The 25,252-nt window shown below is 37.7% G+C and overlaps 1 protein-coding gene across 3 annotated transcripts in view; it reads right to left on the reverse strand.

Annotated features, from left to right (window-relative positions):
* The window catches only part of HOOK3 (hook microtubule tethering protein 3), an 81,855-nt gene that overhangs the window by 20,437 nt on the left and 36,166 nt on the right, over positions 1-25,252 (reverse strand). For all 3 annotated transcript variants that reach the window (XM_085213803.1, XM_085213805.1, XM_085213804.1), the window contains exons 7-16: positions 24,085-24,147; positions 23,086-23,169; positions 21,174-21,337; positions 18,916-19,056; positions 15,708-15,909; positions 10,463-10,573; positions 7,477-7,564; positions 6,855-6,924; positions 5,152-5,292; positions 3,351-3,438 (exon numbers count right to left, since the gene is read on the reverse strand). In XM_085213803.1, the coding sequence (XP_085069929.1) occupies positions 3,351-3,438; positions 5,152-5,292; positions 6,855-6,924; positions 7,477-7,564; positions 10,463-10,573; positions 15,708-15,909; positions 18,916-19,056; positions 21,174-21,337; positions 23,086-23,169; positions 24,085-24,147 (1,152 nt within the window). The remainder of the gene's footprint in view (positions 1-3,350; positions 3,439-5,151; positions 5,293-6,854; positions 6,925-7,476; positions 7,565-10,462; positions 10,574-15,707; positions 15,910-18,915; positions 19,057-21,173; positions 21,338-23,085; positions 23,170-24,084; positions 24,148-25,252) is intronic.

Here is a 25,252-nt window from a genome sequence, read left to right on the forward strand (position 1 = left end):
ATTCAGAGTAATTTACCCAAGACACAAGAAGGGAAAAAAGGATAAAAAGGTAAAACATGCAGCTTTACCAACCTAAAGACATGCATTCTCTAAGTAAAATAAATAAATTCAAATGAATTAATCTAAAACCGGGCAATGATTTGTTTTTGTTGTTTTTTTTTTTAAGTCTCAGTCAGTTTCAAAGTCACATATCCAAATCCTCTGCTACTAAGAAATGGTGTAACTGCTGTTCTCACATAAAAAGGCCAGTATCTTAAAATCTCAATAAAAGCTGAGGCTTCATCTATTCTTTAAAAAGCTTTATAATAAACATCATGTGTTTCATTTGTTCATAATAGAAAAATATTTCTTTAATAAAACTGCTAAAAATCAACAAATCTATACTAGCAGTCTAGTTATTTTCTCCCTATGCTAATGATTTCCTATTGCAAAACACTAAAAGAAACAACTGATAAGTGATTTAGAAAAGTTATTTCCCCCAATATTTAATTGCTATGAGCTTTTGCATCTAGAACACCTACAAAAATAAAGCCTTTTTATTGAAAATTTATGAATACCTAATTGCATACAGGCCAAGAAAAGAATTCTCTCTCCTTTCTGGGGTCTAAATTTGGCTTTGCTGTGTATGTTAAGGCTGCGGGCAGATGACTGTGATCTGGCTTGAGATTAAACTACCTAAATAGGATGAGAGAAACTACAGCACATGACTTAAGAAAACTGCCTGATACAACAGCTAACAATGTCAGAAGCTGAGAAAAGCACCAGGATGGCCGGATTTCACAAACAGGTAGGAATAATAAGAAAAGCTGCTGACTTCACAAGAAACTAAACAGATAACAGAGTTCTGGGGACCCTTCAGGGAGAAGCTAAGCCAGGAGGCCATAGTAAGCGTATTAAGAATAGCATATGAAGCCAAGATTGCCTATGTAACAGTATGAAAAAATTCCCAATTTGTTAAGAGATTTAGCGGAACTTGGTCTAGAGGAGTGGAAGTATTCAAAGGTCAGTTGTTTATTTAGGACTGTATTTACAGTAGGCAGAAAAAGAGAGAACAAGTGGGAAGAAAAGGAGTGATAAGGCATGCAAATGACAAGGCTGTTTGGAGTACTTGTTGATCAGCCCTACACATGTACATGTTCTGAAAGACAACAAATCAAACCTGCTATTGTGACACACCATGGATGTCTCAATATGGCAGTCTGAAAGATCAGAGTAAGGAGGCCATTCCCTGGCTAGTAAGACAGTACCCATAAGGGACTATTTATCCATAAGGGACTATTCATGAACCCCAACATGCTGCATCAGTGCCCGTTACAGGTCTAACCACACTGATGTGTTCCTAACATCCCCTTTCCCTTTAGTATAAAAATCAAATAGCATCCCAACCTGGATCTTAGTAATGACATTTGTCTGGGTTAGAAAAACACTTTTACTGCTTCTTGCGCAAGCCTAAAACTTACTTCAGCTTTGAGAACAAACAAAACTAAAAGAAAAAAAAAAAAAAAACACAAAATTAAAACATAAAACAATAACAAGAATACAAACAGGACCTTCAGTTTTCAATGTTGTTCATATTTACACTGCTATATATGCAAAAGCAAGGATTTCAATGCACTGTTGCAGAGAAGTAGTAAAAATCAGAAAAAAAGTTGGTCAAACAATGAACTGCATGCTGTGTGCCTCCTTATCTCTGTTCTCATGAATCTGAAGAATCATTTTTTAATGATTCTTACAGACAACTTCAAGATGTCCCAGTACAGCCTGATTACCCTTGACACTGGGTTTAACTTTGAGCTTTGCTATGCTTTGTGTTAGACTGGAAGAGGTGTCCATTGATTCAGATGTTCTTGCAACCTCAACTGATCTGACTGTACTCTTTTGCTTCTTTAAGAGAAGTGAAGGCATACATACTAAGCTCAGCAAAACAGGCCAAGAGGTTTTAGTGTGTATCTATCACCACTGGCTTGGTCAGACCTACACAGAAGTAAGGAAAGCAGCTAACTGATAACCAACTCCAGCTCTGCCTAGCAACACCTGTCTGGTACACACACAGTACAGTGTACTATGGTGCTGTTTTACTACTAGCATAATCACTTCACATTATGCCTACACAGGCTGCAATCAGTCCTGTAAGCAAGCTGCAGACATGCCCTAAACTACAGCCCAAATTAGAGCTTTATGAAGGAACAGAATTCCAGTGCAGTAAATAATGCTGAATTCAATTAAACAGGGACTCTTTACAATACACAGTATCTGAGAATAATGTTTTCATATTCTTGTTCATCCTGAAAAATCAGATTTTAATAAATGAACAAGAATGCAAAGAATATATCAGAATCATAAAATAGTATGAACCTATTTTAAAAAGACGCTCTAAAACACATTCTAAATTACTTCGGAAAATAACCTCAATTGAACAAGATTATGGTCTTTACATTCATGCAGTTTATTCTAAAAATTAATGGAAAAAGCTAAATTAAAAACTCTTAAATGAAAATAAGCAGCTAGAAGATCTGTCATTTTTAAATATAAATCAGTTAAAACAAAAACACGAAAATAGAATGCAACACATTACAACTTGTTGCCAATTAGCAGAGGAATACACTGGTATTGTGAGTGCACATTGTATATGTATATACATATAAACATATATATATGTCCTCCTGCAAATCACTGTTTTAAGAAAGTTAGAGAGCTTCTTGTATCAAATACAGGAGGTGGCAAAAGCATTTTTTGAGTGGAAAACTGAAAGTTGTTCTTCACGCTAACCTGCCATGATGCGTATTTTCAAATTTAAAACAAAAGTAACTCTGTGTGTGGAAACAGAAAATGCTATATTGCGTTAAGTGACCAATCATTCGCCATTTTCAGTTTTGGCCTGCCCAGCTTCTTGCATTAGCTGATACATCAAAAGAAATTATGGGGCACCCACCAGCAGGAAACACCTTAAATTCCACAATTTAAACAAAAATAACTTCAGATACTTTATTAAGATGTGGAGAATTAATACGTCCTTAATTCCCCTCAAAACTTTATTCTAACTGTATAATTTTAAGCAATGCTTTCTTTGGTATTGGAACAGATAAAATTTAATCAAATAAAACATATTTGATATTTTCTCTGCATAGAATGTTTGCATTTTTTTCCTACAGAAATGTCTTACTTTGTCTTATATTCTATTTAAAGAAGAACAATTTAGTGTTAAGACAATAACAAAGAATATGCTAAACAATAAGAAATTCCTAGCAGTCTGATTCTTTACTAAATAATAAGCAGAAACTTCTCCAGAAGTTCTATGTTTAAACCACTACAACTACTTGAACATAAGTTTGACCCAGATTTCTACTTACATCTTCAGCTTTTGAATCTTGATCTTGCAAAGATTTTTGTAGTTCTTCAACCTGGGATTGCACTTCGAGAAGTCTCTGATTTACCAATCTATGAAATAGGTAAAATTTTATTTCTCAGAAAACAACAAAAAGTTTCAAGATGATGCCTGAGACTTTCAGGGTTTACTGTTTCCAGACCTACGTAAGAGATATAATACTGCATTTTACTCACTAAGAATTTACAACAGAACTTACTACAACAGTTCCAGAGATCAGAGTCGGCAGCCTCCCAGAACATTTTGATACTTTTCCAAGTCAGTGTTTCATGTAAGTCATAAGAAATTATTTCCATATATAAACAACAAGAGTTTCTAACTCTTTTTGACTTTCTGTGTGAGGACAACTACCTTATTGCCTTTACACAGTCACAGAACCCTAACAACCTGCAGGCTGGTAAAGACCTCCTGAGTTTATTTAAATCTGACTTCCTCCTTGAAGCAGGTCCAAGTACAGCAGACTACTGTAATGTTGAGGTCTGGATACCACTAAGGATGAAGGTCAGACAATTTCTTTGTGCCTCTTTTCTAAATCTTTTGGACATTTTTTTCCTTTCTGAAGGAATCTCTTGTACTCAAAATAGTATCCACTGCCTCTTGTACTTCCACTGTCAACCAGCTGCCTTCTTTACACATTCCCATTAGGCAGATGTATATCAGAGAATGATCTCCCCTGTTGTCTTTTCTTCAGGCTGAACAAGCCCTGTCCTCAGTCTTACCCCACATGACATGCTCCAGAGTCCCTCACCTCAGCACTCCTGTATGTCCATGTCTTTTCTATACCGATATGTCCAAAATTACATGCTATATCCAAATGTGGTCTTGCAAGTGCTAATGATTTGTGAAGGACCGTTTTTCTCAACTAGCTTCAATCAGCTAATTTTTCCACACTATTGTTAGCACTACTATTCACTACAATTGAATTTACCACTCATTCAGTCTATACGTCACCATTCTGAATATAAACATACCATGAGAGACTGTGACAAAGGCTTTGCCAAAGCCACTTTCACATAGGCAGCCACTTATTTCATTGTAGAAGACAATCACATTAGTCAGGCCTGAAATATTCACACTGACCTTCCCTGTTCCTCATGTGACTGGAAGCAGATTCTAAAAGAATACATTTCAGTCCGCCTGGATCCTTTTTCTTATCTTTTTGAAGGTGAGCGGGCATTGACCTTTTCTCAAACTTCAAAAACTTCAATCAACTACCAAGACCTTTCAAAGATTAAATAAAGAGCAGCCACATACAAGTAAAGGTCAGCTTTACTTAGCATTACTTTAGCACCCTCAGACGCATCTTGTTTGTCTCCATGGATATCTATATCCAAGAACATGTGCTGCTCTGTTGTGAGTATTACCAAGCATAGAGACAACCTTTCTGGGCATCACATTGCGGTGTTAAGCAACACTCGCGGAAAGAAGGATTTTCTTACATTTACGTAGAATTTCACATGTTTCAGATTTTGCCCCTTGCCTCTTCTGCCTCACTACTTTAGCTCCATTTCCTTTAGGCACTTCCACTAGATATTTTTTAAACATTAATCACATCCCCCCTGAGCTTGCCTTCTTTCCAGCCTCCCCATCTCTCAGATTCTTTTTGTTCTGCAGTACTTCAATCACATCCTTTCGGCATTTCACTCAATACAGTAAGCCTATGCTTTTATTGTGCTGGGGAATCTTGTGTTGGACAAAAAGTGTCAAAAGTGTACATCACTGTCTGAAAAAAATCAGTGCAACTTGGGGGGCAGAGGACTTCTTACCTGTTCTCTGTCTCCAATTCATTCTTCCGTAAATTTGCATCATCAAGAAGGCTCTGCAACAAGGCAATCTTTTCGTTGTCAGAACCTTCCTGGTTCAACTTTAAGATCTTGTTCTCATGCTGAAGACGAATGAGTTTTTCCCTAAACAATTTGAAACACAATTTTACAGGAGTTGTAAACAGATAACCACAGGATGTGTAAAGATTGCATAAAGATTATCTTTACCTATTTAAGGGAGACGGATGAAACCACAATTATGTCTTCAAGCCCCCAAATTAAAATCTAGTTAAAAGAGCTATAATTTTTGAAAGTAACACAACAGAAAGTTGCCTGAATGACCCTATTAGATCTCAGAGTAGATCAGCAGGACATGTTTATTAGGTAGAATACAGAAAATCTAGAACTAAGTGCCAAGCATCAAGGGAGGTTGTAATCTCAGTTGTAAATGAACTACCGCTAGAACCTGAGGAAGCTATTCTACTTCAGAGTTTGCTTTTCCTCATGTTTCTTCTCGATTCACACCAGTGCAACTGACAAGCCTCAGACTGCAAACATTTCCCGTCTAATCCACTGGTTTCCTCCATGAGATGAAGAAAGGTGCTTGCAAACAGATTCATGTCCTGTCATAATGCAGGGAACATAAGAACAGTAGCTGCTGCCTGAACGGGTGGGCTGCCTTCCTTCTCTACCTACCGAAGTAGCAGCCCAGAACCTCCAGATCAGGAAGTTCTAATACTAAGACAGCTACTGCGACTGCCTCTAAGTGGTAGGCAAGGAGGCTGAGTTGAGGATCTGTAAACAGTCTGCACAGATGCATACTTCCATAAAATCCAGATTTCATCTTCAGTTTAAGGTGAGGAGATGGTGAAATGTCCCTGGGTCTTTAGAGCATTTATGGCTCCCATCTTCTATCGTTCAGTCTTGTAGGTTTAATCAGTAACTCCATACTTCACTAATACTGCCACAAAACACTATTTTTCAATTCCTGAATAAAACTAAAAGAAATGCTCTTGAATTTAAGGAGTATCAATAGAGATAGAAGTCAACTGTATTCTATCATTAACTTTGTAAAAAGTTACTTCTTTATCACTGCTTTTAACCACATGTTGAACTTTCCAATTTTTAACAACTGTATCAGTATTTGTAGGGATGAAAAAAATTAAATGCCTACAGTGTCAACAGGTTTCTGAGACATGACTGTCTTTCAATAACTTAATTTTCAGGTTATAGTGATAATGAATGGGCTTACTGGTATAACATAACTTTCAATCTTTTAAGCTATAATGACTTTCAGCTCTGCCATGGCTGATTTGCTCTTTCATAAATCATAATCATTTACTATGATATAAAATTGGTTACAAAATCTACTGCTCCTTTCAAAGTATTAGTCATTTCTTACTTTCACAACAGCAAGTACTGGTATTCTGTCAGAGCACATACAAGCTGCGGTTACATGAACTCTGCAGGAAAAGTACAGTTTGAGGTGAAGTTTGTTGTTTTTCCTTCTTTTGGAGCACAATACGAAAACTGAAGAGAGGTCAAATGAACTTTGGCTTAAGCATAAAAGCTCTTGCTGCGCAGAAATTCAAAATGAGATAGAAAACATTAACTGCATAAGCTTTTCAGCACTCATTAAGAAATAAACCACTCATTTATGGGTACATCATAATGGTTAGTATAACAAAGCACATGTATTAGCTTACTTTATTTCAGGAGTAACAATTTCTGCTGCTAAACTGTCTGAAGGTTCTTGTCTTCCTAGGGGCATCAATCCTGGGCCAGAAAAAGTAAAACATTTAGCAAGCAGACCAGTTACTTTCTTTTAAAGAAACAGAAGTAAATTTGTTCCACAAGTTCGTAATTTTAGAGTAATGTTATAAAACAGAAAATGACACAGAATCAAGTTACAGCAAGACAGGCAAGCACAATTTCATTTGAAAAACAACTGCTATTTCTGCCTACAATCAATCTGGTCAAGAAGATTTCGTGATGCATCTTCTCAAGAGCTTATTCAAAAAGCTGTGCAACATAACAAATACATTGCAACAGAAGAAATACCATATATACTTGAGAAAGCTTAAGTAATTTTCTTCAGACTGACTAAACAATTTAGAAATACATCCTAGAACTACCACAGTGAGGAGACTAAAAGTTCTGATCAACTGAAATCAGAAGTTATGCAAATTATGAGTAGCAAAAGCAGCTTCTCATTGATGCTTTCAAAGAAGTCTAAATTTATTTTCTCCTAAACAAAGCACAATCAGGACTCTTCAGATAAATCTCACAAACTTTAGAAAAGATGCTTTTAATCTCCATATTTGTTACCTGTAGTGGTCAGTTGACCCTCCTGTGCTTGTACACACCTGAGCTCTTCAATAGTTTCTTTCAAAGAATCCCTTTCTGTTCTTAATCTCTAAATAATTACAAAGAGAATAAATATAAGTTTTGGCACTGCCATTCTATCTTTAAACTATGCAATTTGATGAAAGGCATAGCATCAACACTTTCAAAAGAACTGAATGTGATATCAGAGACTGCTTTTCAAATTAAGGCATCTCAGCCTATTTTATGACAAAATAAGAAGAAATTTAAAGTATTTCACACAAACAGTGTTATTTTTGATGCTCTGCTAACAGAGCTATGGGGAGTAAAAACATTAGGGTATAACCATCATTTTATTAGTGACACAAAGTTCTGGTACCAGGTAGTAAACAGTATGCACAGAAACCAGTAAGACATCTTCCTCTTCCCCTCACCAGGGATTTGTTCCAAGGGAAAGTGAAGTGAGAAGACACTGCAGACATTTCCCTTACCATGAAATCAAGACTTAGCCAAGAGTGAAATAAAAGACACAGTCAACACAAAACACAAACTTCATTAACTTGGTTCTGTTTCTCTTTCAGCAGTGAAAGTGTGAGCAGCAGTTCCGTAACCCCTTCCTAATTTGTGTCAACTGGCCCTGCCATTCACCAGCCAGCATCTTAGGTATGTAAGACGACTAAGACTTAAGACTTAGTCTAAAGAACTGAAAAACAGAACAGGCTCATCTTGGGATCTGGATAAATGGGCTCTAAAGTAGCATCATGTAAATACGCTCTCATCTGACAGGAGTCTGCTTTCGACAAAAATGAGAATTTACAGATAACACCAAGTTTTAGTCCTGAAAGACGCCAACAGTGAAAAATGAAAGGAGAGAACAGAAACTATTTAAAGATCTAAGTTGTAGTTTGCTCCAGTATCAGAAATATCCAGCATGACTAAAAGGTCCAACTCAAACCTCAACTTTGCGTAGGTACAGAGGTGTGTATACTGATAACTCCTTGAATCTGATCATGTTAACAGTTTGATGTATTTTATATTTCAGCCTAAATGAATTCATAAATTGGAAAACCCTTGGCAAAGACTATATTGATGAGGTGTGGCAGAGGCTTCTCTTGTATTTCTGAATCCTATCCAGGAAACTCTAGTGCAACTGTCAAAAAAACCCGGATACAGTGTGCGTTCTGTTAACACAGCAAGCCACTTCATGAGTCTCACAGGTTAAAAAACTGGTTTTAGTACAAATACAGAAAAATGGCTGCTCAGAGAAGCGTTCAAATTCAGCTGCTGAAAGCAAAGATTCTGCAGTCTGTTGCAGTCAGAAGACATCAAGCCAAATCAAATGCTAGAATATTTCAATGAACAGACAAAGCTCAAAGTCTTCATTTGTACAGTGAAGACAAAGTCAACTCATCAAATAATATTACTTCTCAAATAACAGGCCACAGAAGTGAAATTCACCTGCAAAGCTAGCGATATCAAACATCATACCACACTTTGCCTGAATATAAAGAAAAGGACAAAACTGATTTTTCTAACTGCCTCTAAAATATAACTGACAAATTACCATCACATGGCTTCTGATCTGTGATGGGCAATGCTAGTGATACGGATATGACAATTGGGAAGAGTAGGTAACATCGGTGGTGTATCACTAATACAAATGTTGAGAATCTTCAACTACAAACTAGCTCTCAAAGGTGCGTATCAATCAAAGAAGAAAGTACTGAAAAACAACCTAAGTAAAAAGAATATGCTATTAGCCAGGTAGTAAAACTGAAAACTATACAACAGTCACCTGCAATTCAGATCCTTTGTGCAAGACAAAATGGTCTATCAAGCAACAGATAAGCCACAAACACAATCTTATCACTGTTAAACATAACAAAATTGGAAAAACAAACTTTAAATAAGAAGCAGAGATGAAAGCCAAAGCACAAATGGTAACTATAAGCATTCCAATCTGAGCTGAAGAGCAAATGGAAGTGAAAAGGTCAACTGTTCAGAGTAGTTAAAAAATTAACAAAATATGGAAATCAAAGACTTGTGAACTGAAAGTAAGTGAAGATTTACTACTTTACAGATACTGTTTAAGAGTAAGGACTGGCCTTTCTTGAAAGGATTTAACAGACAACATGATATATTAAAGGAAATGCCTACAAAGAATTTTCCTGATGAATAAGTGGACTTATAGTTCAAGCCTGAGAAATTTCTAACTCAAAATGCCAGCCATGCTTAGAAGCACTGCAAATGCATTCCTAGGAAAAACAAACAAACAAAAAAACTGGGGCAAAACAAGAGTATGCAAGAAAAATGTGAAAGACTGGTCTTAGCAAGAGGGGACAGAGTAACTGGTCTCAGAATTACTAGTGGTAAATGACAGAGAGGAACAGAACAGACCAGTCCTGTGTGTTCCATGTTGACACTACAAGACAGGTCAACAAACTATCATGAAAGGCAAGATTATAACAATGGAAGCATCCTTCTACAAGACTCCTAAGCCTCTTGCTGCAGTGTTCGTGACTATGTAAACAGGAGCATGTAGATGGTATCTCAAAGAAAGATCTTAAAAAAAAAAAAAAAAGAAAAAAAGAATGAAACAGGAGTTCAGTTATAAGGAAGATACTGCAAAAACACCTACTTTAAATAGTCATTCAGAATACATGACAATTACGTTGAGTGTTTATTAACCTTCTCATGAGGAAAGGGCAAGAAACAATTTCAGATCTCAACTGTGAAGGCTCTTCATTTTTAATAAGTGTTGCATATGATTTTAGTCATTTAATTCTATGCTGCATAGTTCTTAGATTTAAAAAGGATTTTATAAAACATACATGAGGAAATTATAAGTGAAAAAATGCCTTCCTAATTTAAAAATGTTGCTGTAAATGGCTTATTTTTATTATGACATCTCTCTGTTACAAAGGACACAAAGTTGCTTTCACTACTACCAAAAAAAAAAAAAACAAAAACCCACCACCTTGGCACTTACATCTTTTTCTTTTTGGAGGCTGTCTACTTTTTCTTTCAGCCGTTTGCATTCATAATCTAATTTATCAGCTTTCTTGGATTCTTCAGATAACCTGTTTTGTAGTTCAACTGCCTGTGAGAACAAGAATCAATAATTTGTCTGCAAATATTAGTATTAAAACAAAATACATAAAACAAAAGTAGCCAATTACCATGCACCACAAGTTATTTTGTAAAACAAGCAAAATATTTATCTACTGGACTTCTAAAAACTTCTTGTTGCTCTGTGTTTCAACAAAACTAACAGCATCCAAGTATTAGGTCTCATGACAAAAACAAGAAGCAAAACCTGTAAAATACATTCAATATATCTACAAACAGGACTGGAAGCCTAACCATGGCTAATAGGAAAAAAAAAAAAAAAAAAAAAAGCTATGTTCTTCTAAAAATTGCTCAGGAGCAGTGCAGAAATCCTTCTGCTTTCTGAGAAGCCAAGAGGAAAGAAAAAAACCTTTGATGAAATTATCTGCTATTGTTGATAAGCCTTACTCAGAACTCAACTGCCAGTTTATGTAGTCAGCTAATGTCTCTTAACCTGAGATTTTCTTAATTGTTTTTTAATACACTAATATAAAGATCTGGCCAGAGGCTCATAATCACTTTACTTCAGAATGAAATACATGTCTAACAGTGTCAAGTATATACTTTCAACTGCAGATTAGTAGTTTATTTAACACATAGGAACAATCAGTGAACAGAAGGCAAATCAGCAAAGCTTTGCCTTTCCAAAGTTCTCAACCTTTACTAACAAAAGCTAATTCTCAAACATTAATAACACTCATAATGTAGAAAGCATAGAAGCAAGTAAGCTGAATAAAGACTTAGCTGCAAATACATAAGCTGAATGATGATTCAGCTGAAGACATAAAGCTTCTTCTGAAGCAGTTCATAAGGTGGCTTTCACATTGGTTTCAGATTATAGAGGAAGTGACTAACAATTCGTCATTGCAAAGCAATAGCTGTGCCTACATAAGACTTCTAGCGGTTCCAATTACATTTTGCCTCCACTGGGAACAACTATAAGAAAATAACTACCAGGCCTGAAAATCTGCATGGTCTTTGTCTTAAAATGAAAAATACTGGGTTGTTTTTTTTTTTTTTTTTTGCTTTGTGTTCTTTTTTTTTTTTCTTCTTTTTAATGAAGACATGAAATAATAAGCAACATCTGCCATTTCTGAGACCAGAAAAAAAATGTACAATGCCAGATTTGAAAGTACTTAATTTTTCAGATGTAACTTCCATCACTGGGGATACAAAAAGAATGGAGGCCTTTATCTACGATTCTGCCCTCTCTGTATAATAGATATATTCCTATCCGAATTGGAATAAACACATTAATGTCTGCAATAACTCAAGCTATGGTAATGTTATACAGAAAACCACAGCAGGAAATAAACTGCCCAAAATCAGGATTTGGGAGTCTTCAGAAAGATACACAGCTGCACGGTAATGCAGAAGATTTAAAAATAAAAAAAAATAAAAATAAAAATAATAAAAAAAAAGAATGAATTGCCGTCACATTTACTGAGCATTATCTGACATGTGGAATGAGTAAAGCAGTAACCTTGCAAAGAAAAGCAGGACATACTGTTAAAAATGTACCAGAACACATATGCACAAAGGGGCTGAATCAAAATTACAAAAGTAATCATGGAATCTGCTCATTTGAATTCTTCATGCTGCAATAAAAAGTTTCTTAGAAAATGCTTGCACTTGCTTTCAGAAAAGTGAACAAAGCCTCCTAAATAAGTGCTATTATATCTCCAAGTGCAATATGCTACCATCAAGCTCACCTTAAGGAAACTAATATGTAAGATGAGATTTCCTTGCAAATCACTACAGCAGTTTGAACTTTCACCTGCATAGCACAAATTTTCTAAGCCAGAGAAATATCTCCAATAAGTCTGCTGCGACATCATCTTAACTGGGGTTGAATTCCTCCACACATCAGAGGAGACATGTTGCTCTACAGTAGCAAACGAGTGCTCAATCGTGTAACATCTGGATCTTTACACCTGGCTTAATTTTTATAGCAAAAGTTAAGATTCACAGAAAATAATAAAATGACAGTTCACAATTCATAGTCAGGTTCCAAAAAAAATTCAACAGGACATGTAAAGTATACATGCTCTGTGATCACTTTGAGACACTGTAATGAGGTGAAAGAAACTATCACCTCCCACATGAGGCACCTGATGTTTATTCCAGTCTCAAAGAGTGGACCAGCTCTCTACAAATTATCAGCATCTCATATGGGAAATCTCACTCACAGAGCACAGAAAAGGAACAGTACTTTTTGCACAACAGATGACAGGACTGCCCCTTCCAAAATCCTTACCTCAGTTAAGTACAATCAGATCCAGACACGAAGATTACACAGTTATCACAGAATCACAGAATTGTAAAGGCTGGAAGAGACCTCCAGAGATCGAGTCCAACCCCCTTGCCAAAACAGGCCCAATACAGAAAGCTGCACATCTGGGTGTCCAGGCAGCTCTTGAATTACTGCAGGGAAGGAGACTCCAAAACCTCCCTGGACAACCTGTTCCTGTGCTCCTTCAGCCTCATCGTGAAGAAGTTCTTTTGCGTATTGGTGAATTGGGAGTTTCCTCTGTTCCAGTGTATGGCCATTTTCCCTTGTTCTGTCCCCACAGACCACTGAAAAGAGATTGCCCATATCCCTTTGTCTCCCACATTTAATGATACTTACAAACATTAATCAGATCCTCTCTCAGCTTTCCTTTCTCAAGGCTGAACAGACCCAGGTCATCCAGCCTTCCTTCACAGAGGAGATGCTCCAAGCCATTTATCATCTTTGAAGCCCTCCGTTGGACTCTTTCCAGGAGATCCCTATCTTTTTTTTACCGGGGAGCCCAGAACTGTGTATAGCACTCCAGGTGAGGCCTGACCAGGGCAGAGAGGAGGGAGAGGATCACCTGCCTTGACCTGCTGGACACACTCCTTTCCATGCATCCCAGGATCCCATTGGCCTTCTTGGCACATTGCTTGCTCATGGCCATCCTATTGTCCACCTGGACTCCTAGGTCTTTCTTCACTGAGCTCCTCTCCAGCAGGTCTGCCCCCACACTCTCCTGATACAAGTTGTTACTCCTTCCTAAGTACAAGACCAGAGAGGTACAAGACTTGCTCTTGTTAAACCTCATCTGGTTTCTCACTGCCCAGCTCTCCAGCCTGTCCAGCTTCTGAATGATAGTACAGCCTTCTGTGGCCTACAGGTCACTCCTCCCAGCTTTGTATTGTGGGCATACTTGTGAGGGTGGACACTATCCCTTCACCAGGGTCGTCAATGAAGATTTTGCACAAAACCCTGGGGAGCACTGCTAGTCACAGGTCTCCAACCAGACTCCGCACCACTGATCACCACCCTCTGGGCTTGGCCAGCCAGCCAGTTCTCAATACATCATACCATCCACTCATCTGTCCCACATTTCCTCAGCTTCAGCATCAGGATGTCATGGGAGACAGTATCAAAAGCCTTGCTGAACGTAGACAACATCCACTGCTTTCCCTCTATCTACCCAGCAATCACCTCTGACAGCTCCCTCAGCACACGTGGATGCATCCCATTAGGACCCATGGATTTGTGCACAATGACCCCACCTAGACGCTTCCTTCTCAACCAAAGGGAAGCTCTCCATTTCCTGGACTCTCTCTCTTCCCTCCAGCATCCAGGAGTCCTGAGGGAGAGTCTTTGAAGTGACAACTGAAGCAAAGAAGGCGTTCAGCATCTCCACTTTCTCAGCATCCCCTGTTACCACGAAACGTCCATCATTCAGCAGGAGACCCACATTATCCCTAATATTCCTTCTACCGTTAACACACTCAAAAAAACCCTTCCTATTATCCTTTATCTCCTTCGCCAGCTTCAGGTCCTGGTGAGCTTTAGCCTTCCTCATCGCTTCCCTGCAAACCCTGACAACACTCCTATACTCCTCCCAAGAGGACAGGCCCTATTAGCACATTTCATAAAGCTTCTTCTTCCCTTTGACCTTATCCATAAGTTCCTTGCTCATTCAATACAGGTCTCCTGCTTCCCTTCCCCAGTTTTCTACTCTTAGGGATGCACTGATCCTGAGCTTGGAAGAAGTGCTGTTTAAATGGTGCTCAGCTCTCACAAGCGCCCTTACTTTCAAGCACTCTAGCCCATAAGATACTTATATTTGTGTACTCAGCTGTTAAAGGCAAGGAGTATTTACTGCTAGTAAACTTGATACTACTCCTGTGTGAACTGTTACTGCTTTCTGTATTTACTTTCTCCTTTGACTGTTACATCAGTATTTTTCTCATCCAAGTTCTTTTTTTGTCATGGAATCATTTGAACCGTATTTACAATTAGCCCACAGGGGCTGAAGCGTGTTGTCTTAACAGCAAACATGCAGAAAAAGTTTTCAAGTCTCCGGACCACACATTGTAATTCATGGGCTTGTAATTCATGGTTGCTTTTGCATCCTTATTCTGCTGTAAGCTGGCATGTACATTTAAGCATGGTAACATGACCACCTGGAGTATCAGATCAAGCAGAAATACATAGCAGGCACTACACTCTAAAAAGCCAGCCTCTGTCTGACCCTGAAACAACAATCCAAGAATTATGTCATATCAATGTAGGAGCAGAGAGATTAGCACATCCTCCTTCTTTACAGAAACAGGATCATGTAATGCCTTGTTAAGCAATAAAAACAGATGTCCTTCATCCAAAGAGTGTGCTGATCAAAAATTCTGTACTTTACGGGTGCATATAAACAAGGACAGTATACATCCTTCTCTCTTTAGACCTATATGTAACTAGAAACTTCATACATATCAGACAAACTAGGAAAAAAGGGATACTAAGGGATTAACTTACCTCAGCTGTGGTACATCCCTCACTGCTGTAAATTTCTAAGTATATAATTTCTAAATATATACTTTATCTTAAAGAAGAGACTGTAACCCAAGCCTTACTACTGAGTTTGAGAAAAATAATTCTCACATCCATTGATTTTTGAAAAGTAAGAAGATGTGCATACTAACAAACATATCTTACACAGATGTATGAATTGCAGGAACAGATAAGAAAGGCAGTATCTAAAAAGCAAGTAAAGAGGTATTTGTTCATCATTTGTATTTTACTTTCAGGTATCAGCTGTGTCACGACAAGTGTTTAAAAATGCAGAGAAATGTTGTGTTGATGATGACTTTCTCACCTGTCTCTTATACATCTCCAGCTGACTGCGTGCTGCATTGGCCTTCCTCAGCTCCTCTTCCAGGCTTACAGTATTTTGCATGTACACTGTATTCTTTTCTTCTAAGAGTTTCACTTGCCGACGCAAATCACCCAGGTCTTCTAATTTCTTCTTATAAGATTCCACTTGGCTTTCTAACTTGGCTACTTTATCAGAAGAATGCCTGGAAGGAAAGATTTGTATCAACTTTGTACTCTGAAAGCTAAGAAAATCAAATGTCCCGAAGCTTCCTTCATGTTTAGAAGTCATGTTGAAGACATCCCAAGACATCACAAGTAACACAAGAAAGTGATCATATCCTCACACTACCTTATATTTTCACTTCTAAACTTGATTTCTTTCTACCATCTGTTAATTCAAATAGCTGCTGATGGAAGGTCTTTCTAAAAGTATTATTTGAACACAAGTCTGTACCATCTTGAAGGTCACAGTACACATTTAATGTTTATTCAGTGTGGCCAACTGCTCCCCACTGAAGCCAAATGTGCAAGCTGCACTAATAGCTGAGTTGGTAGAAACAATGGAGTCTGAGTCCATCCACTGGTACAGATCAATACAGTAATCCTGATATTCCTGAATATAGAGGAAGGACACTTCAGAACACTAGCTGAAGCAAAAATCAATTATTTTTTTTTAAACCTTTCTTCTGGCAGACCAACATAATTTCAGGAATGAAGATGCTTAGTGTGACTCACAAGGTGGAGTGACATCGGGGAGCAATAAGTCCGTTATTACCCAGATCACTAACAAAGAGTTTAAATGTGGAAAGATTAAAGGCAAAAAGTTTATAAAAAGTAGGATATGATCATCTTCACTGAATCAGTAGGGGAAAACTACAGCAGTTTGATCAGGCTTAACAGAAAGAAAAGTAAACTATATACTGACGAGAGAGCCAGGATTATGGTTGCTACTTGGAAGTTGCCTGAGGGCTATGGTACACATGTTAAGAAATGAACAAGTTAAAATACGTTGGAAGCTGAGAAAGCAAATATTACCCAAAGCAGTACGGCACAAAATCCCAGATATTAACAGCTGCAAGCACAGAGTAAAAGCTTGTACATTATGACCCCAATTCAATTCTGAAGTTCAGCAGCAATGGCAACAGTTGTTAAAAACTGTTAGATTTGTATTTTAGAATAGGTCTAAAGTTACTATTGCTAGTTATGAAGCTAGGACAGACATTATGGCACATCCAAAGTCCAACATCTCCAGCAGCTGAACACCATGTAATGAACCCTTCTGTCTCAGAGGATGACAAAATTCAGGTAACAGTACCCATAATGAAATTAGAAAAACCTGATGCATCGCCAGGCAGACAGTGATCCTTCCTTCTCTGCTCCCTAACCCATCCCAGCTTCATTTTAGAATTAATTTACATATTCAGCTGCCTAAGAAATCTGGAGAATTCCATGTTGGTGATCAATTTATGAGACATTGGGGCAAGTAAAATCTTCTTAACTCCTAAATAAGGACAGACTCTGTCTGGAGCAAGACTCTGTTTTTGAACCTGTGCTTCCCACACTGAAAATGTATGGAACTGTGCAGTACCATCGGCTCATAATGAACATTAATGACAGAGAACATAAAGATAAATGCTGCTGAAATAAATCCAGTGAATTAGAAAAGTCAGTATTGTAGTAAGTCATGTTAGCCTTGTGGCAGTCAATCTGAATAACTGACGGCAGTAAGAAGACAGTGCTAAAGAATTGCATTCCACAGCAAAGGGGAATGTTCCACTTTATAAACCGCCCAGCACAGTTGGTTATCACAACTATGGGTGCTAAAATCCAGTGGTAAAAACAGCTGTCACATGTTAATATCATACAGAATCATAGAACAGCTTGGGTTAGAAGGGACCTCAAGGATCATGAAGCTCCAATCCCCTTGCCACAGGCAGGGTCACCAACCTCCTGATTTAGTACTAGACCAGGCTGCCCAGGACCCCATCCAACCTGGCTTTGAACTACTCCAGGGACAGGGCATCCACAACCTCTCTGGGCAGCCTGTTCCAGCACCACCACTCTCTCTGTAAAGAACTTCCCTCTGACATCCAACCCAAATCTTCCCTCCTTCAACTTAAAACCATTTCCCCTTGTCCTGCTATTATCTACCCTTCCAAAGAGTTGACTCCCCTCCTGTTTGTAGGCTCCTTTTAGGTACTGAAAGGCTGCAATGAGGTCACCCCAAGCCTTCTCTTCTCCAGGCTGAAGAAGTCCAACTCCCTCAGCCTGTCTTTGCAGGAGAGGTGCTCCAGCCCTCTGATCATCTTAGTGGTCCTCCTCTGGACCCCCTTCCACAGCTCTCTGTCTTTCTTGTAGTGGGGGCCCCAGACTTGGATGCAGTACTCCAGTAGGGCCTCACGAGGGCAGAGTAGAGAGGGACAATCACCTCCCTGTACCTGCTGGCCACCCCTCTTCCAGTGGAGCAAAGATACCAATGGCCTTCCAAGCTGCAAGAGCACACTGCTGGCTCATGTTTAGTTTTTCATCCACCAGGACCCCCAGGTCCTTCTCTTCAGGGCTGCTCTCAAGGACCGCTCCTTCTAGTCTGTATGGATGCCTGAGATTCCTCCAGCCCAAGTGCAAAACCTTGCACTTTGCTGTATTGAACTTCACTTGGGCCCATCTTTCAAGTCTGCTGAGGTTCCTCTGAATGGCATCCCTTCATTCCACCATATGAAGTGCACCACTCAGCTTGGTGTCATCAGCAAACTTGCTGAGAGTGCACTCAATTCCATTGTCAATGTCACTGATAAAAATGTTAAAGAGCAACAGTCCCAAGACAGACCCCTGGGGGGACACTGCTCGTTACCAGCTTCCATCTGGACACAGAACCGTTGATCACCACCCTTTGTCTGCAGCCTTTCAACCAACTTCTTACCCACCAGGTGGTTCAGCTGTCAACTCCACATCTCTCCAATGTGGATGACGACCCAAAGTGCCACCCAAAGTACAAACAACACAATATCACAAAAGGTCTATCTCCTTCACAGGAAAGGACTACCATATCATGAAGGGGACAATAAGCAGATTACAGTCTGTACTCAGAGATCAGTACTTGACTTGTTACAGCCATAAGACAGTATAACATTCCTATATTTGCTAATATTCATTATGTGCCTAATCAGCAGATAACATTTGTTTAAGCAAAACTTTGGTGGTCTGTGTACCTCAGTACATCTATCTCATCCTTCAGAGATTGAGCTTCCTCTGCCAACGCAGTAAGCTCTTCTGTCTGTTGTCTCAATTCAGCAATTTCCTTCTCCAGTTCTTCACAGCGTATTCTATAGTCATCTTTGGCAGCTTCTAATCTGTAGAAATAATGTAAAACAGAAAATAATTCCTTAGCTTGACCCACAGTTATCTTTCTTCACCATCTTCTCTCTAAGAATACATCTTCTCTAAGATGACATACACAGAAAAGGAAAACAGCACTCTAATGTGCAACATCACATACACACCCAAATGCCATGTTTATTGGAAAAAGACAGAAGCACATTGAATGTTCTGATGATTTTAATTCAATGTCAGTATTTCCATTTGGAACATCACAAGGTTGTCTTTCCATTAGGAGATCACAATCTGACTTTTTTTGTCACTGTACTTTTTCAGAAATGGATTTTCAAGCAGAAATTTCCAATCTTTTTCGTCTTGAGCTGTACAGAGTCTGAATATGATGACTTTATCCTAGGATTTTATTTAGCTGTTCCAGTTCCATACACTTCCAACAGCACTGACCTGGTTGCCAGATGTACTATATGCTGTAGAGCTCTTACTGAGGTGTTTTTTATTTATTCTTATGGCTTAACTTGTTCTTAAGAATCAGGTAATTTAGCTACCTATATTTTGACCAGCATATAAAATAGAATAAAGTTTCAGGGGTGTACTACTCACCTACAGTATACATAGGCAAAGCTGCATTAACCTGGCAGTGAACAAGGCGTATAGCTAAGAGAAATTTTGCATTTGAAAGAGTAGAAACAGACAACAAGTTGCAACATAAAATACTATCCTAATTATAATCCAAAATTAAAATGAAGACAATCCAAAAGAAGTACAAGCAAAAAAAAAAAAAAAAGTGCTTTGTTAATTAAAGGAATTCAGTAGGAAACTGTAAGAATAGAGGATAAATATGATTAGTAGGCCAGCTAAGCCAAATACAACAAAGGCTGGAATTCTGATAGCCCCAACTGTCGAAGGACACAGAATTAAGACTGGAGTAATACCACCAGACCACACTTCGCGTCAGTTAACCTGTACATACTTCCTGTTTGGTTGGATATAGCTGGAGAAAGAACACAGACGTAAGATAGCACATACTAAGAAAGAAGGGAGAGGAGGTAAAGAACTGGAAGACAGGCTTCAAGTAAAAAGGATTTACAAAGTCCTCCAAAACCTGAAACTAGAGTAAATGGCAATGCAGACATTGAATAAAGGGAGAAAATCTGTTTAATACAAATAAGAAATAGTTAAAAGGCTCAGGTACATAACACTTCAGAGAACAGATACAAATAAGCAGAGTTAAAGGGTTTACACTAAAGAGGTACCACAGTACTATACCTTCACAGGGCAGACATACAGAAATGACAAAACATACATCAGTTGCTACAAAAGAGAAATGTTAATTATTTTTCAGGGAACTGGAGGGAGATGATGCATCTGAACACTCAGGAAAAAGTCTTTGCAGGACAAGCGGAAAATGTCAAAATAGACAAAAAAGGAAAGTTACTTTACAACTGGCAAAAGTATTTGAAAAATGCAATAGGAAAAGAGGGATGGAAAACAAAAAATGGAGAGAAATATTACAGTTTCAGTCACAAAGGAGAGTGAAAGTATAGCAATAAGTATGAAAAGACAACAATGAAGTAGACTGCCTTTCCTCAGCATTATGGGCTTAGAGAGGCTGAAATCAACAGCTGAAAGGATCAGGAAGGATAATTAAGGAGAAACTATATTTCCACCCAATGAGGAAATGCAAAAGAGGAGCTGAGCTCAATAGCTCAAAATCTTCATCTTTCAGTTATGATATATTTTGTTTTCAGACTTAAGAGAAGGACATACTTTGTTGCATAATACTATCACCCACAGTAAACGTTTAGCTAGGAATTTCTATGCCAACATAATAGAATCAGAATGATTTTTACAAAGGAAAGCATGCTAACTTTCATCACCACTGATTCTGAAATATTGATGAAATGATTGCACCCAAACAGTGTAAAACTTAACAGGGAAAATGGAGACGTGCAGACAGTATTTCGTCATTAATATGCAACTTTTGATACTACAATGTATGAAAAGATAAATCTTAAAAAGCATGTCAAAAACTTCACAATTGTCATAGTAGCACCAACTCCAATAATTCAGTGAAAACGAGGCATACAGTTTCATCTGTTGTCGGCTACAAAAAAGTTACAGGTAATTTCCCTACCTGAATGTTTCCTCTTGGAGTTGTTCTAGTTGTGTTTGCAGTTGCAAGTGCCTACGACCAGCAGGGCTGTTGGGATCCTCAATAGAGTCAGATTGATTTAAACGTTCCATCAAAATCTGGTTCTCAGCAAGCAAGCTGCTCTTCTCCTCCTGAAGGGCTGCAACCTGTTTTAATAGTTACACAGAATAACAGAAAAACAGAATAATGGAGCAATCCAACTCTACAGATTTTTTTTTTTTTTGCGTGCATTATGAAGTAATAACACAATTTATAAATATAAACATGCAGGTTTCAAAAATCACATTTTGTAAGATCACAGTGTAACGTTATAGATATTCAATTGCTATGTAATGTAAATAGCATATGCCAGCATTAACAGCAGTATCTGCCATTCAAAAATGTAATTCTTAACTATAGTTCTCCAAAGTATCTAAAGAAAACCCTCTTCGCTACCACAGTATACCCAATTCTGCACACTTCATAAACAAGTAAAACAATCACTTCAGAGCAACTTTTGAAACTGACTTCCAAAGGAAACAATGTTTATCAATTCCATAATGGATATCCAAGGAATGCCTGTATCCTTCCAAGAATTTTTTTGACCAGCAACTAAATGCAAGCAACTGCAATTAGTGAACCTGGAAAACAATCTTAAAGATGACATGGTTTCCAAAAGCTCTGTGAAAAAAAGCAGCAGTACAGAAGGAACCAAAAGAGCTGCAAATAGAAGCTGAAGCATGAGTTCATATATTATTAAACAGTGTAAAATCAGCATGTTGAGGAAGAGGGCTAAAGAAGAAATATGAACCTCGACAGAAATAAATGTTTCAGTATGAGTTTGCATTATTAAATACAGCAGCATCAATCACAGAATACAACTCAAGGAATACAACTTCATTAATTCTAACAGTTACTGAACAGCATGGCAAAAGGCTGAATTATACTCCAAAGGTTTCACTGACAGTGCCTTCCTGGGCTCCCACTTAACCCCTTTCATGTGCTTGGAGCACAACTGACAGGAAGGCTCAATTTAAGCCCATATACAGCTGGTAGACAAGTATAAATTTGCATTTAAAATGCAAATCACAGAATCAATGTTTGGAAAAGATCTTTACCATCACCTAGTCCAAATGTATACCTACCACCAAAACTGCCCATAAAATCACATCCCTAAGTACTATATCTACCCTTTCCTTTAACACCTCCAAGGAAGGTGACTCCACCATGTGACTGGGCAGCCTGTTCTAATGTCTCACTACTCTTTCTGAGAAGAAATGTTTCCTAATATCCAATCTGAACCTCACTTGGAGCAACTTGATGCCGTTCCTTCTTTTTCTATCACTAATTACATGGGAAAAGAGGCTGACCTCCACCTTATCAGCTGGATTTAACTCCATTCACCACCAACCTCTGAGCCCAGCCCTCCAGCCAGCTCTTTACCCAGCAGAGACTGTGTGTGTCCAAGCCATAAGTGCTGAAGTCTAGGTAGGCTACACTACGTTCACAGCCTCTCCCTCATACACCAGGTGGGTGACCCAGTCACAAAAGGAGATGAGGTTGGTCAGTGAGAGTCTGCCTTTCATGAACCCACTGCAACAGCTGCACTACTTCTAGGAGTTCTGCTTCAGGTGCTAAGCCACACAGCTCAATTCCTTTCTATCTGAATTGAGGGGGAAAAAAAAAAAAGTTTTTGGTATATTAATCATTTAATAATGGCAATACTGTATCAAAGTGAGGGAAAGTGAATTTCACTCTGTTCACACAAGTAAAGCAAAATAATCACAGTGCAAAAAAATTATAATGCAATTTTCTTTTCCCTTTTAAAAATTCCTAGGACTACTTGTCTTAAGAAGTTTAAAAATTACATTTCTATCTCCATTATTATTAAAAGGGCACAAAACAGAAAACTCACCTGCATATCTAACTCATGACATCTTTGGGCAATTTCTTCTTTTGTTGACAGTGCTTCATTCAATTCTTCTGTAGTTTTCTTCAGCTACCATAAGCAACAAACATTTTTAGTTTCATAACTCTCTGTAAACTGTGTAGAAAAATTCTGAACTACATCACTATAAAATTATTTTAACTTAAGGTAACCTGTTACATTTTTTTAAGGTAAGGCAATCTTGCTCTCATAAAGGAACAAAGAAGCAGATGTGAACACTGTTTAATTTGCGTGACAGAAGTAAACTTACTTAAGAGAGCATTACAATAATCACATTTAGTCTAGGAATAGCATCTGAAAACTCTGAGGAACTTTTCAACTCTGTACATGAAAAAACTGTCAACACCACTTTTCTTTACGGATACAAGGAGTGGATAATTTCAGTTTTTAAATCTACTTTTTAAATAGACAAAGGATTGGAAGGTGGAATACAGGCAATGGACAACTAGGGTAAAATCTCTTTAGTGATGGAGAATCCAAATCTCTTCTGAGAAAAAGGCACTGAACCTTACAAGCAGTGCAAAATATTCATATATTCCTTTTGATGGATTTCATGTTCAAAGTTGCATAATCATCTAAGTTTGTACATGAACACTGTTAACATGAAAGACAGGTACAAGAAAACTAGTTTGATTTATTTATTTTTATGGAAATACAGATATCTATTACTAAAAATGATGCATTTTAGATGAGCTTTCTATTTCTTTCTTTTCCAGACATGAACATCGTATTTTACTTTTTCAGGTTTATTTGTACTGGAAATTAAATTTTCTCTGCAAAATAAGAATATTTGATTTATAAAGCAAGATAATTCAAAATACTGAAGCTTAATTTTTCACTCCTTATGTTAATTTCCCACAAAGGCCTTTCATGATTAGATAAAAAAGACAAACTTCTTAGTAAGTTAAAATGACTCGGCACTGACGTGCTAAGATTGAAAGAGAAGAAAAATCTAATCTTAGATACCTGCCGATCAAGGTCAATGTAAGCATCATTTCCAACAGAGACAGGAGACTCTTTACTCATCAACTGCAATTAGATTACAGTGGATTAGAAAAAGCAAATATTTACTCTTAAGCTTTAGTGAAATACTAAGATGATTTTAACCTCTGTGAGCTTCATTCTGACAACACTGAAGTTTTCTACTTCATTTTTATATATGACATCTAGAAATAATTACTGAAATTCTCAGTAGAATTTAAAGATATATAAAATAAATATTACATCATGTCCTTTTTCTTCTATTAAAGTACACTTTTATCTATAACGCAACCTATGGTATGCTCTGCATAACACTGGCATGCATAACTGGTATGCATCTGCAGAACATTTTCTGAAATGTACTGGAATAATTGTACCTATCAACATATTCACTGCCAGCGGTTTTCATTTTTTGATCATTTGGAAGTTCATATGAATTTATTTAGTTAGTTAACTACAGTTAGGGCTAAGTTCTGAAGTTTTACGCAATTTGTAATATAAACAAACAAATTCTAAAAATACTATTCTTCGGAACAAGAAATAAAATTGCTTTTATGATGACAAATGAGGGGAGGGAAGTCTTCTAAATTAAGTGATATGCATTAGTGAAAGAGAAAAAAAAACCTGTTAATAAAGGAAGATTTCTCTCTAAGCCCAGTCACAGTCTTTACAAGTAGTTAGAAGTTAATTCAAATGTAACACAAACTGTAGCCCCAAGACCATTTCCCACACAAGTGCAGAAAACATATTAAGGTTATAATTATTATCACTGAAACTGTAATCAACTCAGTAAGACCTGCATTGTAACTAACAAGGAAGCACTGAAGAAAAAAAATGTCTGTAGACACACACAATCTGTTTTGCTACTTCTAAGCACCATTCAAGGAAGTCACAAACGAAAGAAGCCGAATTCAAATAAAATCAGGACAAGAGTCCTTTCCTGCCATATTCTCAGGGCCTCCTGCCCAGCTAGCTGTTCCTGCCAGAGTAAGAGCTTCCTTTATTCCTTTACTCCTGCCAGAAACCAGAACTTTTGCATTAGTTTCCATTGGCAAAGTTTCTCTGGTACACAGCACAGAGCTTGTGTTTTCCCCGCATCCTTTCTGTTTATACCACCATGTGCAAGAGCAAATCTCTGTTTGACATTTATGCT

Source organism: Meleagris gallopavo, chromosome Z (genome assembly GCF_905368555.1).
Source record: "Meleagris gallopavo chromosome Z, MGAL_WU_HG_1.1, whole genome shotgun sequence".
NCBI classification, from domain to species: domain Eukaryota; kingdom Metazoa; phylum Chordata; class Aves; order Galliformes; family Phasianidae; genus Meleagris; species Meleagris gallopavo.